This window comes from Carlito syrichta, unplaced genomic scaffold, assembly GCF_000164805.1.
Source record: "Carlito syrichta isolate Samal-C Ts95f unplaced genomic scaffold, Tarsius_syrichta-2.0.1 Scaffold98146, whole genome shotgun sequence".
Classification (NCBI taxonomy): Eukaryota; Metazoa; Chordata; class Mammalia; order Primates; family Tarsiidae; genus Carlito; species Carlito syrichta.
The window spans coordinates 142,337-159,219 of NW_007042242.1; the positions used below are offsets into that span (position 1 = coordinate 142,337).

The 16,883-nt window shown below is 42.3% G+C and overlaps 1 protein-coding gene across 1 annotated transcript in view; it reads right to left on the minus strand.

Moving 5' to 3' along the window:
- Nucleotides 1-11,813, minus strand: part of CUNH6orf52 (chromosome unknown C6orf52 homolog) — a 13,366-nt gene extending 1,553 nt beyond the window's left edge. Inside the window, exons 1-3 of the mRNA XM_008063224.1 lie at nt 11,744-11,813; nt 11,330-11,529; nt 5,554-5,599 (exon numbers count right to left, since the gene is read on the minus strand). Coding sequence (XP_008061415.1) covers nt 5,554-5,599; nt 11,330-11,529; nt 11,744-11,813 — 316 coding nt within the window. The remainder of the gene's footprint in view (nt 1-5,553; nt 5,600-11,329; nt 11,530-11,743) is intronic.
- Nucleotides 11,814-16,883: the final 5,070 nt, after the last annotated feature.

The following is a 16,883-nucleotide window of genomic DNA, read 5'->3' on the forward strand; positions in this document are numbered from 1 at the left end:
CCGCCTCAGCCTTCCAAGCAGCTGGAACTACAGGTGTGCGCTACCACACCTGGCTAATTTTTTTTTTGATTTATTGTAGAGATGAGGTCTCGCCAAGTTGCCCAGGTGGGTCTCGAACCCGCAGGCTCAGGCAATCACTCACCTCAGCCTCCCAAAGGCGCAGGATTACCGGCTGAGCCACCAAGCCTGGCTTTTTGTTTCTTTTAAGTGATGGAAAAGAAAAATAGAGGGGAAATGCAGAGAACACTATTGTTTGTTTCTCATCACATGTCTTATCACATGTCCATCTGGTCCGTTTTTTCCTACCCAATACCCTGCCCCAAGCAGACAAACCCACCCACTGCCTTTGCGACTTTATCAAAGGGAGCATGTTGTTATCAGTCTTTGTAGCCCCTGTGACTAATGCAGGATTTGCATGTTAGTAGGTGCTCAGTGTTTAAATTAAATCACCTTGATGTTTAAAAGAAATCTTTCAATGCTACCAAGCAGTTCTAATTTTTAGTACTTTGACTTAGATATGAGTTAAGAGTGCTTATTCAGCTCTGGGGATTTCTTTCTTTCTCTTTTGTTTTTTTTGAGTTGGAGTCTCACTCTGTCACTCCCAGCCACCGCAGCCTTGACCTGCTGGGCTCCGGCGATCCTTCCACCTCAGGCTTCCAAGTTGCTGGAACTACAGGCGCGCACTATCACACCCAGCTAATTTTTGGTTTATTGTAGAGATGAGGTCTCCCCAAGGTACCCAGGCGGGTCTCGAACCCGCGGGCTCAGGCAATCCATTCACCTCAGCCTCCCAAGGCGTGGGATTACAGACTGAGCCACTGAGCCTAGCTTGGGGATGTCTTTCGAGTTAAAGTGTAAGTCTACTCTTCTGGCCTTCGTCAATTATGCAGACATCTACAAAGGTGATGGAGAAAAACACACAATGTGAGCATGCTCTCTGGACCCAGACTGCCAGACAAACCACACGTACTAGCTCTGTAATCCCAAACAAAGTCATCTCTAGTGTTTCTGCTCCATTTTCTGTAAAGTGGGGACGTTGATACCTACCACATAGGAAGTGTGAGCATGATAGATCTAGATCGCTTTTAAGTGTTCTAACAGCTTCTGGAACATATCAGCCACTCAAGTGCTTGGCTAGTCATTGATCTGGCACAGTACTGGCCAATAGAAGGAACTAGAAGAATAAATAAAACACACAAGTAGTAGAACAAAGGAAATAATAAAGATCAGAGTAGAAATAAATCGACCAAAAAAAAAAACCAAACACAAAGGATCAACAAAACAAAGAATTGGTTTTTTGAAAAGATAAAATTGGCAAACCTTTAGCTAGACTAAGAAAAAAAGAGAAACTCAAAATTATAGAGGAAAAAGATTACAACTGGTATCACAGGAATTCAAAGGATAAACAGACTATTAAGAAAAACTTTCCATCCGGGCTCGGTGGCTCAGCCTGTAATCCCGTGCCTTTGGGAGGCTGAGGTGAGTGAATTGCCTGAGCCCACGTGCTTGAGACCCGCCTGGGCAGCGAGACCTCATCTCTACAATAAAAAAAAAAAAATCAGCCGGGCGTGGTAGCGCATGCCTGTAATTCCGGCTACTCGGAAGGCTGAGGTGGAAGGATCACCGGAGCCCAGCAGGTGAAGCTGCAGTGGCCGGGAGTGGCCACTGCACTCCAGTCTGGGCGACCGAGTGAGACTCCAACTCAAAAAAAAAAGAAAAACTTTCCACCAATTTATATAACATGGAAATGGATAAATTCCTGGACACAAACTACCACCTATCTAGATGAAATTATAAAGAAATAAAAAATCTGAACAGACCAGTAACAAGTAAGGAAATTGAATCAGTAATAGGAAGTATCTCATTAAAGAAAAGCCTAGGATCTGGGTTTAACCACTGAATTTTACCAAACATCTAATTAAAGAAGAACTTATACCAATTCTTCTTAAACTACTCAAAAAAACTGATGAGGAAGGAACACTTCCCAACTTATTCTAAAAAGCCACCATTACCCTGATACCAAAAACCAGACAGGGATACAACAAAAAAGAAAACTACAGCCAATATCCCTGATGAACAGAGGTGCAAAAGTCCTCAATAAAACACTAGCAAACTGAATTCAATGGCCTTTTTTTTTTTTTTTTGAGTTTATACTCTCACTCTGCTGCCCAGGCGAGAGTGCAGTGGCACGCGCACGGCCACCGCAGCCTCGACCTGGTGGGCTCAGGTGATCCTTCTGCCTCAGCCTTTCAAGTAGCTGGAAACACAGAGTCACGCTACCACACCCGGCTTATTTTTTGATTTACTGTAGAGACAATGTCTCACCAAGTTGCCCAGACTGGTCTCAAACACCTGAACTCAGTCAATCTTCTCACCTCAGCCTCCCACCATGCTGGAATTACAGGCTTGAGCCACCGTGCCTGGCTCAACAGCATATTAAAAAATATGTATATAATCTATATCTATCTATCTATCTATATATATATCTCCATCATGATCAAGTGAGATTCAGCCCAGGGATGAAAGGATGTTCAACATACATAAATTAATAAACATGATACATCACATCAACAGAATGGACAAAAATCATATGATCATTTCAATAAATGCAGAAAAAGCATTTGACAAAAATCTTAGCATCTCATCACGATAAAAATTGTCAGCCAGGCTCGGTGGCTCAGCCTGTAATCCCGCGCTTTGGGAGGCTGAGGTGAGTGGATTGCCTGAGCCTGAGGGTTCGAGACCCGCCTGGGCAACTTGGCAAGACCTCATCTCTACAATAAATCAAAAAATTAGCCGGGCGTGGTAGCGCGCCTGTAGTTCCAGCTACTCAGAAGGCTGAGGCAGAAAGATCGCTGGAGCCCAGCAGGTCAAGGCTGCGGTGGCCAGGAGCGGCCACTGCACTCCAGTCTGGGCAACAGAGTGAGACTCCAAAAAAAAAAATTGTCAACAAATTAGGTATAAAAGGAATATAGCTCAACACAATATAGAAAATATACAACAAACCTACAGCTAACATAATACTTAAGAAAAAGTGGAACGCTTTTTCTCTAAGATCTGAAACAAGGCAAAGATGCGTGCTTTTGCCACTTCTATTCAACATAGTGCTGGAAGTTCTAGCCAGAACAATTAGACAAGAGAAAGAAGTAACAGGAACCCAAGTTAGAAAGGAAGTACAACTTTCCCTATTTGAGATGGCATATTAGATGCACGCATACCTCGTTTTATCATGTTTCTCTTTATCACTCTCTGCAGATATCATAAATTTTACATGTTGGAAGTTTGAGACAACCCTGCATTGAGCAAATTTATTGGCACAATTTTTCCAACAGTATGTGACCACTTTGTTAGCATTTTGTTTTGCTTTGCTTTGTTGAGTCAGAGCCTCACTCTGTCACCCAGGCTGGAGTGCAGTGGCACGTTTATGGCCACCGCAGTCTTGACCTGCGGGGCTCAAGCGATCCTTCCACTTCAGCCTTCCAAGTAACTGGAACTGGAACTACAGGCATGTGCCACCACGCCTGGTTAATTTTTTTATTTATTGTAGAGATGAGGTCTTGCCATGTTGCCCAGACTGGTCTCGAACCCCTGAGCTCAGGAAATCCTCTTGCCTCTACCTCCCAAAGTGCTGGGATTACAGGTATGAGCATTTTTTAGAAATAAAGTATTTCTTAAGGTATGTACATTTTTAAGGACACAATGGTATTTTACACTTAATAGACTACAATACAGTGTAAACATAACTTTTATATGCACTGGGCAACCAAAAAATTTGTTTGACATGCATTATTGCAATATTCACTTTATTGCAGTGGTCTAGAACTGAACTGCAATGTCTCTGAGGTATGCCTGTATAGAAAACCCTACAGAGTCTACCAAAAAACTCTTAGAGCTAATAAATTTATTGGAGCTACAGGATACAAAGTTAACATACAAAGCTCAGTAGTATTTCTATACACTAATAGCAAGCTATTTGAAAAAATAAGATACTATTTACAATAGCTATTTAAAAATACTTGAGAATAAATATAACCAAAGAGGTGAAAGATCTCTATATTGAAAACTATGAAACACTGATGAAAGAAATTACAGAAGATAAATGAAAAGTGATCCCACATTCATGGATTAGAAGAATATCAAAATGACCATAATACCCAAAGTAACTTACAGATTCAATGCAATTCCCATCAAAATATCACTGAAATTCTTCACAGAAATAGAAAAAAATCATCCTATAATTTGTATGTAAGGACAAAAGACTCCAAACAGCCAAAAAAAAAAAAAAAATCTTGAGCAAAAAGAACAAAGGTAGATGTACACTACCTGATTTCAAAATACATTACAAAGTTACAGTAACCCAAACAGCATGATACTGGCATAATAACAGATGCACAGGCCAATGGACCAGAATCAAGAGCTCAGAAATAAATCCACACATTTACAGCTAACTGATTTTTGACAAAGGTGTCAAGAGCACAGTTTTGGGGAAAGGACAGTCTCTTCAATAAATGGTGCTGAGAAAACTAGATATCCACCTGCAAAAGAATAAGATTAGACTCTTATCTCTCAGCAAGCCAAAAACAACTCAAAATAAAGCCAGGTACAGTGGCTCATGTCTATAATCCCAGCATTTTGGAAGGCTGAGATGGGAGAATTGCTTGAGGTCAGGCGTTTAAGATCAGGCTGGGCAACAAAATGAGACTTTCATGTCTACAAAAAATTAAAAAATTAGGCAGTCATGGTGGTAAACATATGTAGTTCCAGCTATTTGAAAGGCTGAAGCAGGAAAATTGCTTGAGACCAGAAGTTTGAGGTTGCAGTGAGCCATGATTGTGCCACTGCACTCCAGCCTGAGTGGCAGAGTGAAATCCTGTTTCTTTTTTTGAGTCGGAGTCTCACTTTGTTGCCCAGGCTAGAGTGCAGTGGCACTCTCACAACCACCACAGGCTTGACCTGCTCGGCTCAGCCTTAGCCTTCCAAGAAGCTGAAACTACAGGCACATGCTACCATACCCAGCTAATTTTTTTGATTTATTGTAGAGATGAAGTCTTGCCATGTTGCCCAGGCTGATCTCAAATCCATGAGCTCAGGCAATCCTCTTGCCTCAGTCTCCCAAAGTGCTGGGATTACAGGCGTGAGCCATTGCACCTGGCTGTAAAACCCTGTTTCAAACAAACAAACAAACAAACAAACAAACAAAAAACCTCAGAATAGAATAAAGACAAACCTAAGATCTAAACTGTGAAACTACTAGAAGAAAACACAAGAGAAAAGCTCCACGACACTGGCCTGGGCAGTGATTTTTTTTGGATATAACTTTGAAAGCACAGGTAACAAAAGCAAAAACAGAAAAATGGTATTACATGGAACTAAAAGGTTTTTGCATAACAAAGGAAACAATCAACAGAGTGAAGAGAACCTGCAAGAGAACAGCTTTGGCAACCTACATCAGAATTTTCCAGTTATATCTCAGTTTCTAGCAAATTGAGTAAATGGGGAACCAGAAAATAGAATTAAGTTTTGTTTCCAACTGCTATGGCATATGGTTTTTACCTTCTAGTAAATCTTCATCGTGGTTTTCAGCTAGAGCTATGGTTTCCTGCAACGAAAAGATATCTCATGAGAATTTAATTTTACTTAAGTATTTACTGTCAAAACACAATTTCTTGGGGAAGAATTCTAGCTCTCAAAAATACTATCTAAAACATAAATATCTAAATAATCCCTTTAGGCTGGGTGTGGTGACTCACACTTGTAATTATAACATGTTGGAAGTTGAGGAAGGAGGATTGCTTAAGCCCAGAAGTTTGAGATTAGCCTGGGCAACATAGTGAGACCTTGTCTCTACAAAAACTCAAAAGATTAGCCGGGCATGGTGGTGCACACTTGTAGCCCCAGCTACTTGGCAGGCTGAGGCAGAAGGATCACCTGAGCCCAGGAGGTCGAGGCTATGGTGATCTGTGATTGTGCTACTATACTTCAGTTTTGGCAAAAGAGTGAGATATCAGCTCAAAAAATAATCAACATCCTTTCAAATAAAATTTATTTTGAATTTTGACTAAAATAATCTTTAAATGATATAATATCACAATTATGAAATGGGTGAACTGAGTCAACAGAAGCAAAGTCACAATGAAGAACAAACCCAACAAAGTCCTCTGACCTGACTAGCTTCTGGGAACTAATCAGCATCCCAGGGCCTGATCTAGGAACCAGAGATCCAGGGACCTTGGCAACCAGACTCCTTATTTCCTATACTAGATGCCTCTTGACCTGGAGTTCTGCCCTTTCCTCCAAAAGATAATCTGCAAAGTCTCCATAACATTTTTCTCACGGCCTTCTAATTATGTCCCTCACTCCATAGCTCAGGTAAGAACCAGGATATAGCCGGGCTCGGTGACTCAGCCTGTAATCCCGCACCTTAGGAGGCTGAGATGAGTGGATTACCTGAGTCCGCGGGTTCGAGACCCACCTGGGCAACTTGGCGAGACCTCATCTCTACAATAAATCAAAAAATTAGCCAGGTGTGGTAGCGCCCGCCTGTAGTTCCAGCTACTTGGAAGGCTGAGGCGGAAGGATCGCTGGAGCCCAGCAGGTCGAGGCTGCGGTGGCCGGGAGCTGCCACTGCACTCCAGTCTGGGCAACAGAGAGACTCCAACTCAAAAACACAAAACAAAAACAGGATATGAGACGCTCAAGAAAATGCAGGGGCTACAGGAAAGCAAGTCAACCAACCAGGTTCTTACATAATGAGAGAGGTAAATTCCAGAGGCACTCCCAAAATAAGTCTTGGTTGGCTAACTCAGATTCTATTGACTTTACTGGGACAGCATCTGTTTTTATGATTCCTCTATATATACCTGTTGGGGACCTGTTTTTTGTTTGTTTTTAGTAGGGGTATCTATCTGTCACCCAGGCTGGAGTGCAGTGGCACAATTACAGCTCACACAGTCTCAACCTCCTGGGCCCAGATAATCCTTCCATCTCAGTTTGCCAAAGGACTACAGGCACACACCATACCTGGCTAACTTTAAAAAAAAATTTTGTAGAGATGAGGTCTCGCTACATTGCCTAGGCTGGTCTTGGACGCCTGGGGTCAAGCAGTCCTCCAGCCTTGACTGGGATTACAGGCATGAGCCACTGCACCCAGCCTGGGAACCTATCTTAAGTACGTCCGGCTGTTTCAAGGAACCACCCTATCCAGGAAGGACTGAGTTAGCTCCTGGTAGCAATGAACTTAATTGCACCTCCCTTACTAGTAAGAATGAATGAGATTGAGAGCCCAAGACTCAGTGACTCTTTTTTCCCCTCCTGATCGGAAATTATGCCTCCTCTTCTCTCTGAAATATGTCATAGTATGGAAGACAAATTGTATCATTACCATAAATTTAATCACCATTTGTCTCTTATCTATTTAGAAATGGCTAAGACACTAAGAGTGGTAGTTCTCATAGGTAGTCCCAGCTACTTGGGAGGCTGAGGTGGGAGGATCGCTTAAACCCAGGAGTTCAAGGTTATAGTGAGCCATGATCACGCCATTGTACTCTAGGTGACAAAGTAAGACCCCCTTCTCAAAAAGGAAAAGGGAAAAGAAAGGGTTAAAGCAGTCAGAATTTGTGCTGGAAAAAGTCCTTTCCTATAATACACTGTGCAAGTAATCTCACATTTCCTCCTTTTTGATGTGTACTTTGTAGATGTTAAATGACCAGGGTAAAGGAAGCAGAAACAATCTGGAGATAGAGCATTCTCTCTGGTGTGAGGGCCATCTGGGTAGCATATGCAGCTGGTTGTTTTTAAAGAAAGGTACATCTAATTAGCCAGGAATGCCAGTAGTTCCATCTACTTGGAAGGCTGAAGTGGAAGGATCGCCTCAGCGCCCAGCAGGTTGAGGTTGCAGTGGCCGTGAGTGTGCCACTGCACTCCAGTCTGAGCAACAGAGTGAGACTCCAACTAAAAAAAAAAAAGAAAAAAAAAAAAAGGTGCATCTATAAAAGGCTTTCATCTGCTAGAGACAGTTAGGAAAAGTTGTACTGATGGTCCACAAAGACCTGAAAACCATCTAATAATTTTAAAGGCATCCACTTCCTCTAATCTTAAGCAAGTTACAGCCAGGGGATAGGGGGTAATACCTTAACTTGGGGCAATAAGGGCCAAGGACAGAGGCAAACACATTCGGGAGGCAGGGAATAAAATTATGATATCTTAGAGAGAACATGCTTTATTAGAGACGACCAAAATGAGGACGTTAAAAGAGAGACCCACTGTGGGATACCCAACAGGAAAGTAGGCAGATGGCATAGTGTGGTCATCATAGCCAAAAAGAACGTTTATAATTCTTGAATGAAAAAAATGCATGCTATAGTAATAATTTGACAAGACAGTGAGATAAAAATCTCAGAATGTGCCAACAAAAACAAACAGAGGAACAGAAGGAAAGTGTGGCAAGGGAGAAAAAAGGATTTCAACTTCTTAATTTTCTTATGAGTGAAGTAAGAGATTATTGCTTTCACTTCTAAAGTTGGTAATATACTCATAGCTATACTTCTGTGTTTAAAGATGTAAAGGTAACTGCCAGAAAACAGATCAACTCCCAAGAGTGCAAAACAGAAAGGGATGAAAGAAAAAAACAGGCTAAAACGTCAGGCAATGTAGCAAAATATTTTTTAAAAGTAGTGCAATATCAAGCTAAAAGAGAAAAGCCCAAGTTGGGCTTAAAGAGAAAAAGACAAAGACCCTAACAAGATATTTTATACAAGGCATACCTAAAACAGATTTTTAAAATTGAAAACGAAAGCTCGGGCAATTAATAAAGTATCAAGCAAATGTAAGTTTTATTTATTTATTTTTAAAATTTTTTTGAGTTGGAGTCTTACTCTGTCACCCAGACTGTAATGCAGGGGCAGACTCCCAGCCACCACGGCCTTGACCTGCTGGGTTCAGACGATCCTTCCGCCTCAGCCTTCCAAGTAGCTAGAACTACAGGCACATGCCACCATGCCCGGTTAATTTTTTGATTTATTGTAGTGATGAAGTCTCACCGAGTTGCCCAGCCTGGGCAAATGCAAGTTTTAAGAACCAAGAATCTAGGTATTAAATTCAACTTTGGTTTTCAGGCAAAGACCATCACATAAGACTGTTAGTTACCATGTATGTTAGGAGACAAATTGGGGGCAGTTCCCTAACATTTTGACTGCAAAGTGCTAATTTCCCTAATGTGTGAATGGATAGCTTACACAATCAACCAAAATGGGACATAATCCAACCCAGAAAAAAAAAAAAAAAAAGGACATCAAAAAGTCAGAGAACATAGATACCAATCAACATTTTAAAAAATGTTTTCCTGGCCAGGCTCAGCCTGTAATCCCAGCACTTTGAATTGCCTGCGCCCGAGGGTTCAAGACCAGCCCCGGCAACTTGGTGAGACCTTGTCTCTACAACAATAACAAAAATTAGCCAGGTGTGATAGTGCACACCTGTAGTTCCAGCTACTTGGAAGGCTGAGGTGAAAAGATCACTGGAGCCCATCAAGTTGATGCTGGGGTGGCCGTGAGTGTGCCACTGCACTCCAGCCTGGGCGATAGAGTGAGACTCCAACTCAAAAAACATAATAATAATAATTAAAAATTTTTAAAAGTTTTTCCTCAATAATAGAGAAATGCCTCCCTTGCCTACCAGAAGATTCTAGACAAGTGAGCACACTCATTACACTAATGAAAAGTGTAAACTCAAGCCGGACTCAGTGGCTCAGCCTGTAATCCCGCCCCCCTTTGGGAGGCTGAGGTGAGTGGATTGCCTGAGCCCGCGGGTTCGAGACCCACCTGGGCAACGAGACCTCATCTCTACAATAAATCAAAAAATCAGCCGGGTGTGGTAGCGCATGCCTGTAATTCCGGCTACTCAGAGGTGGAAGGATCGCTGGAGTCTATCAGGTTGAGGCTGCGGTGGCCAGGAGCGGCCACTGTACTCCAGTCTGGGCGACCGAGTGAGACTCCAACTCAAAAAAAAAAGAAAAGAAAAGAAAAGTGTAAACTCAAACAGGCTTTTGGGTAATTTGCTATTTACAATTTTCAATGTTATATCCTTTATTCCAGGCCTTTCACATCCAGGAACTTATTCTCAACAGAAAAAAAAAAAAAAGCAAAAAGCAAACAAATGCTTGAAGATAAATAAAATCAATGTTGTTAAAGTCCTGAAAATATTTGAAATGTCAGATAAGGTATGAACTAAAAAATCTCAGCATATCTAAATTGGCAATTTTTAAAGAAAGTTCTCCTTTTACAAACTATAAGCAGAAGCAAGGAGTAAGTCGATATATGTACTGAATTTATGAAGTTCATCTTGCCTAAAGCACCTCTCAAATTCCCAAACAGTAACAAAGCCCAACCATATTGATTTAGCAAGAGTAGAGGGGAAGGATTTAGAAGACACAGATTCATCCCAACAGTGCTATGAATGGAAGGACTGGGGAGGGAACTGGGGACGCTTTCCCATACTCCCATAGATCTTTGTGTGATTTTAGAAATGTCACTTTAGTAATGAAAGTATTAAAATATATTTAAGTGTGTTCGTGTCTGCTGCTACAATAAAACAAAACAAACCAAAAACTATCTCCTATTCTAGATTACGTTTTAAAGGGTAAAATATTTTGAATGATAATAATGTAAAATTTAGTAGCAAGAATTTAGGCAGCCAGGAACGGTGGCTCAAGCCTGTAATCCCAGCACTTTGGGAGGCCGAGGTGAGAAGATTGCCTGAGCTCAGGGGTTCGAAAACAGCCTGGGCAGCTTTGCAAGACCTTGTCTCTACAGTAAATAAAAAATTTAGCTGGGCATAGTGGCGCATGCCTGTAGTCCCAGCTACTTGGAAGACTGAGGCGGAAGGATCACCTGAGTCCAGCAAGTTGAGGTTGCGGTAGCCGTGAGCATGCCACTGCACTCCAGCCTGGGCGAGAGAGAGAGAGACCAACTCAAAAAAAAAAAAAAAAGAATGTAGGCAGACACTTCATCAGCCGTTTATTTTGTTTCTGGAAGATAATGAGGACTTAAATTGTCTGCAAGTCAAAATTTCTTAGGTTATGCATGTATCTAAACACATCAAATTATATAAATTAAATACGTGCAGAGCTTTTTTTAAATTTCAATTACATCTCAGTAAAGCTGTAAAAGGTTTTTTCCTTAGGTCATCAGCTTTACTGTCTAGTATTAAAACAGGGAACAAAAGCCATGTTGTGAGACTTTGGATGACAGAACACAGATGAGTAAAGAGAGGAAACTGATGTTTACATTGCTGGGCACAGGAATGACACAAGGTTCACTTCCGCGAGGGATACCTTAGGCGTAACCAAAGTTCCAGTTGGGTGTTCAGGGGTCTCATGCGCAGAAAAAGGGTCCTGTTCATTTCCACCTACCACACAGTAGTTGCTGTAGCAAGAAAGAGGATAAAAGCCGTGCTGTTGCTCATACCAGTTGCCACAGGGGTAACCCTGGCAGGCCTGGAACTCTGGCTTCACTCTAATAGCAAAGGGGAGACCACAGGAGTGAGAGCCGTCACCGAACAAGGCAGGATCATTCACAAACCCCCAAACCCTTTATTCTTTCCAGAAAGCTTCAAGTAAGAATGGTTTCTGCTTTAACTGTTTGAAAACATCTCAGTTTTCAAGCGATAGTTTGTAAGTTGTCAAAAATTATATATCAGAACAGTAACAGCTTTCATTTTCATTCAAAGAAAGAAAAAACCGCTCACCTTTGCCAGTAGCAGTAAAAGTTTTTTTGTTGACCCATATCAATACCTACAAAACTCTCCCATCGGGCCATTTATTCAGAAACTTTACAAAAAGAGACCAGAATCCAGTTTTTATTCCTGCATCTAAATACCAGCTGGTGAGCTAAGCCCGCTAAACCCTGATAAATACCTCTCGAAACTACTCCTGAGATAATTACATTTAGTGGCAATTCCTGCTAGGCGTTTAATTACTTGACTTTCCTGACAACGGAGCCAAGGTGTGGATGAGGGCAGAAGTACACTGGGGTCACCTGGGGAAACTTCCACAAACTTCCTCAGGCTTCCAGCAGCCAGCCCCCTCCCTCAACTGTCAGGTCTGGGGAAGCCAGCAGAAAAGAGGGGGGCATGGAACAGAAAGGGAGGGTGTGTTGGTCAACAACAAACGACAGTCTCCACTGCACCCCTCACCTTAAAAAGTGAGTTACTTTTTTTTCTTTTTGAGTTGGAGTCTCACTCTGTTGCCCAGGCTGGAGTGCAGTGACATGCTCATGCCCACCGCTGCCTCGACCTGTAGGGCTCAGGTGATCCTTCCACCTCAGCCTTCCAAGTTGCTGGAATTACAGGCATGTACCACCACGCCCGGTTAATTTTTTGATTTATTGCAGAGATAAGGTCTCGCCAAGTTGTCCAGATGGATTTCAAACTGGCAATCCTCTCACCTCGGCCTCCCAAAGTGCTGAGATTATAGGCATGAGCCACAACACCCAGCCTAGTGAGTCACCTTTAATAATTAAAATCTTAAGACAAATACCACAGCTTGATGTTTCCCTCCTCATTTATCAGCTAAGAATAACAAATTGGAAGTAATACCTGGTGACTTTTTAAAAAATTTCCCTGCAGGTTGAAGTCATTATACCAATTAGATGAAAATTAAGAGGTAGGGGAGAAATAGAGTCACTCACACACACCCACTCATACTACACATTAATGAGGAGCACAGGATACAAATTTAATGGAATATTTCTGTGGCTCAGTATATTTATAAAAAGCATGATGAAACAGTGCGTCCCAAATCTTAATGTGCATACAAATTACCTGGGCTTGTTTAAAATGAAGGTTCTAGTTCAGCAGATTTGGAGTGGAGCCTCTGATTCTGCATTTCTAGCCGGATCCCACCCCTTTAAGTAGCAAGGCTACACCAAGTGTCAACAGTTGAGAAATTAACTTTTGAGTCTAAATAGGGGCACTTAAGGCCTGGCCATGTCCCTGTAGCTTGTTAATAGCTAAATGCTTAATATGTTTTCTACTTATCTTTAATGTGAAAAACAGAAAACAAATGAATTCAGATCAAGCATTCATTTACCAACTATTTACTAAGCCCTACTACAGAGTCCCTGCTTATTGGTTCCAGAACCCCTGCAATACCCAAATCTGCCTACACTCAAGTCCCTGGTAGAAAACGATAAAGTATTTGCATATAAACTACACAACCTTCCTGTATACTTTATTTATTTATTTTGAGTTGAAGTCTCACTCTGCCTCCCAGGTTGGAGTGCAGTGGCACTCTCACGACCACCTCAGCCTCAACCTGCTGGCAATCTTTCTGCCTTAGTCTTCCAAGTAGTTGGAACCACAGATGCATGCCACCATGCCTGGCTAGTTTTTTGTGATTTATTGTAGAGACGAGATCTCACCAAGCTGCCCAGGCTGGTCTCGAACCCCTGGGCTCAGGCAATCCTCTCGTCTTAGCCTCCCAAAATGCTGGGATTACAGACTTGAGCCACTGCGCCCAGCCCATCTCTTGTATACTTTAAATCATCCCAGGCTGGGTTCGGTGGCTCAGCCTGCAATCCCAGCAGTTTGGGAGGCCAAATAGAGTGGATTGCCCCTCTCTGCCACAGAAGACTGAGGCCAGAAGTATCATCTGAGCCTGGTAGGTTGAGGCTGTGGTAGCTATGATTGTACTACAGCACTCAAGCCTGGGTGACAGAGTGAGACTCTGACAAATAAACCAAACAAGCTCCACTTCCCTGGAGACCTTTTATTTTTATTTTTTGGAGTCAGTCTCTGTTGTCCAGGCTGGAGTGCAGTGGCACGCTCACAGTCACTGCAGCCTCGTCCTGCTGGGCTCAGGTGATCCTTTCACCTCAGCCTTGCAAGTAGTTGGAACTACAGGTGTGCACTACTACGCCCAGCTAATTTTTTTCTTGATTTATTGTAGAGATGAGATCTCACCAAGTTTCCCAGGCTGGTCTCGAACCCATGGGCTCAGGCAATCCTCTCACCTCGGCCTCTGAAAGTGCTGGGTTTATAGGTGTGAGCCAAAATACCTGGCCACCCTGGAGACCTTTAAACCAAGCTACAAAGGATTTTTCCTCAAACTGCCCCTAGGCTTTCTTATTCTAATCTACTGGCACACAGGATTCCCTGATAAACCAATGATCTTAGGGCCAGTGTGATTCCCCTTTTCAGCACAAAGCAGCAAGAGAAGATAAAACTCCAAACCCTATGCCAAAGATTTGGCATTGTTGTTTGTCAGGGGGGAATGTGAATAAATATGAGGCCCCCTTAGGCCAGCAAAAATTGAGTAAACATTTTAAGGAAAAGCCCTCAGAGTAAAATCTTCAAATATTGCAAAAGGCAGAAAACCTGTTGATCTGGTTGCAAAACCAGCTAACCATTGTTTTCTTGTTAAACATCTCAACAACAAAGTTATTTTGAACAATATCAACATGCTCCCCTTAGCATAGCAACCCCAGCACGACCCCCAGAAAACATTGATCTCCAGCCCCTACCTCTTTACAGACAGCTACCTTTGCTGTTCTGCCTGTCATGTTTTTTTTGATGCCTTCTCCCTTTAATAAATTTGACTTTCTTAATTCATAACTGTCTTGGTGAACACTTTCACTGCCTGCATCTCCAACCCCACCCAGTCATATGCACAACACTAATTTCTACAAAAAGTTTAAAAAAAAAATAGTTGGGCATAATGGTGCACCTGTAGTCCCAGCTACTTAGGAGACTGAGACAGAAAGATCTCTTGAGCCCAGGAGGTAGTGGCTGTGGTAAGCCATGATCATGCCACTGCACTCCATCCTGGGTGAAAGAGTGAGATCCAAACTCAAAAAATAAAATCTCCCTTGAAGGCTAGAGTAAAAGTTCTACCATATCACCAATGCTAATCGCCCTGCCTTGTGTATAGAGTCAGCCCTCTGGGTTCTGCATCCTGCATCTGTGCCTTCAGCCACCATGAATGGAAATATTTGGGGGAAACCCACAGTTTCAAAAAACAAAACTTGAATTTGCTGCACATTGAGTACTACATTGAAAGTACGGGAAAGTATGGGAATGTATAGTATTAGGTATTAGTCAATCTGGGGATGATTTATTTTTGAGTTGGAATCTTACTCCGTCACCCAGGCTGGAGTGAAGTGGCACACTCATGGCCACCCCAGTATCAACCTGCTGGGCTCAGGCGATCCTTCCACCTCTGCCTTCCAAGTAGCCAGAACTACCATGCCCGACTAATTTTTTTTATCGTAAAGACAAGAGCTTGCCAAGTTGCCCTTGGCAACTTACCACAGCCATTACCTCCTGGGCTCAAAATTATTCCTTTTAAAAAAATCAACCTGCAAGCTCCAAACCTGCTAGACATAGGACATGAGAAAACTAAATAGCCACCAGCGGCTTTCCTGGAAATACAAGATAATAATCGATTCACAACCTTATCCTGGCATCCTCTCTTTGCAAAGTTATCGGTTTACAACCCCTGCTTGTCATGTATACCCTGGAGACAACTTGTTCTTTGAGAATCTGGTTTTGCTGGATACCACCTTGCAAATTCCAAAGAAAAGTGTATAGCTATACAACCCAATCCCCTTCCCTTACCTAAACTAACACATAAAGCCCCTCTCCTCTTTCTCTGGGTGGATCAGCCTTGGAGCATTAGCCCGCTGAGTCACGCTGGTGTTAATAAACTGTTACTTCCTAAGATAGCCTCAGTGTCATGGTCTCTCTGTTTTCCTGCAACATTCCAAGTAGTTGGAACTACAGGCACGTCACCTCTCCCAGCTAATTTTTTGAGTTATTGTTTCTTATTTATTTATTTATTTTTGAGTTGGAGTCTCACTCTGTCGCCCAGACTGGAGTGCAGTGACCACTCCCAACCACCACAGCCTCGACCTGCTGGGCTGCGGCGATCCTTCTACTTCAGCCTTCCCAGTAGCCGGAATTACTGGCGCGTGCTACCACGCCCGGCTAATTTTTTTATTTTATTGTAGAGATGAAGTCTCGCCTGCCCAGGTGGGTCTCGAACCCGTGGGCTCAGGCAATCCACTCACCTCAGCCTCCCAAAGGCGCGGGATTACACGCTGAGTCACTGAGCCCGGCTTTTTTTAGTTATTGTACAGATGAGATTTCACCATGTTGCCTAGACTGTTCTCCAACCACTGGGCTCAGGCAATCCTCTTGCTTCTGTCTCTCAAAGTGATTGGATTACAGGTGTAAGCCCTGTCAAGGATTTGGCAGTAAAGGCCTGTATGAATTGGGTGAAGTCCTCTCTGAGATTCCAAATAACTTGGGGTTCTGGGGTCCATTAATAAGCAAAATTCTCTTCACTTACCATTGATGAGATACCCTGCAGAGTGAAAAAGGTATTAGGCCAATCTTTCCAAGGGTTTTTTTACAGAATTTTTTTAATCTTAATTCCTTAAAGCAGTTTGCTCTGAAACATCATTTCAGCCAAGCCTTGGTAAAATAACCAGTATTTCCAATCACCTTGTTATAAAACAGATACTTACTGATTTTATGCAAATAACCATACTGTTATAAATTAATACTTACAAATAGTTTCTAAATTCTAGAGAAAACTAGGTAGAGGGAAAGACATATGATTTAAATTTTGCTTACAAGAGCATATTTTACTTATTTGTTAAGGGCTGTAAATAGCTTCAAGAAAAGGTTGTTTTAATGAGAGTCCTGGAAGTTGTTTTTTTCTAGTTTAATGGCACAGTTTTTAAAGTTGTTAGAAGCTAGCACTGAAGAGCACTTGCCAGAGTTCTATAGATGATTATAAACGGCTCTTTGAAAAAGATTAGACGGGATCGGTGGCTCAGCCTGCAATCCCATGCCTTTGGGAGGCTGAGGTGAGTGGATTGCCTGAG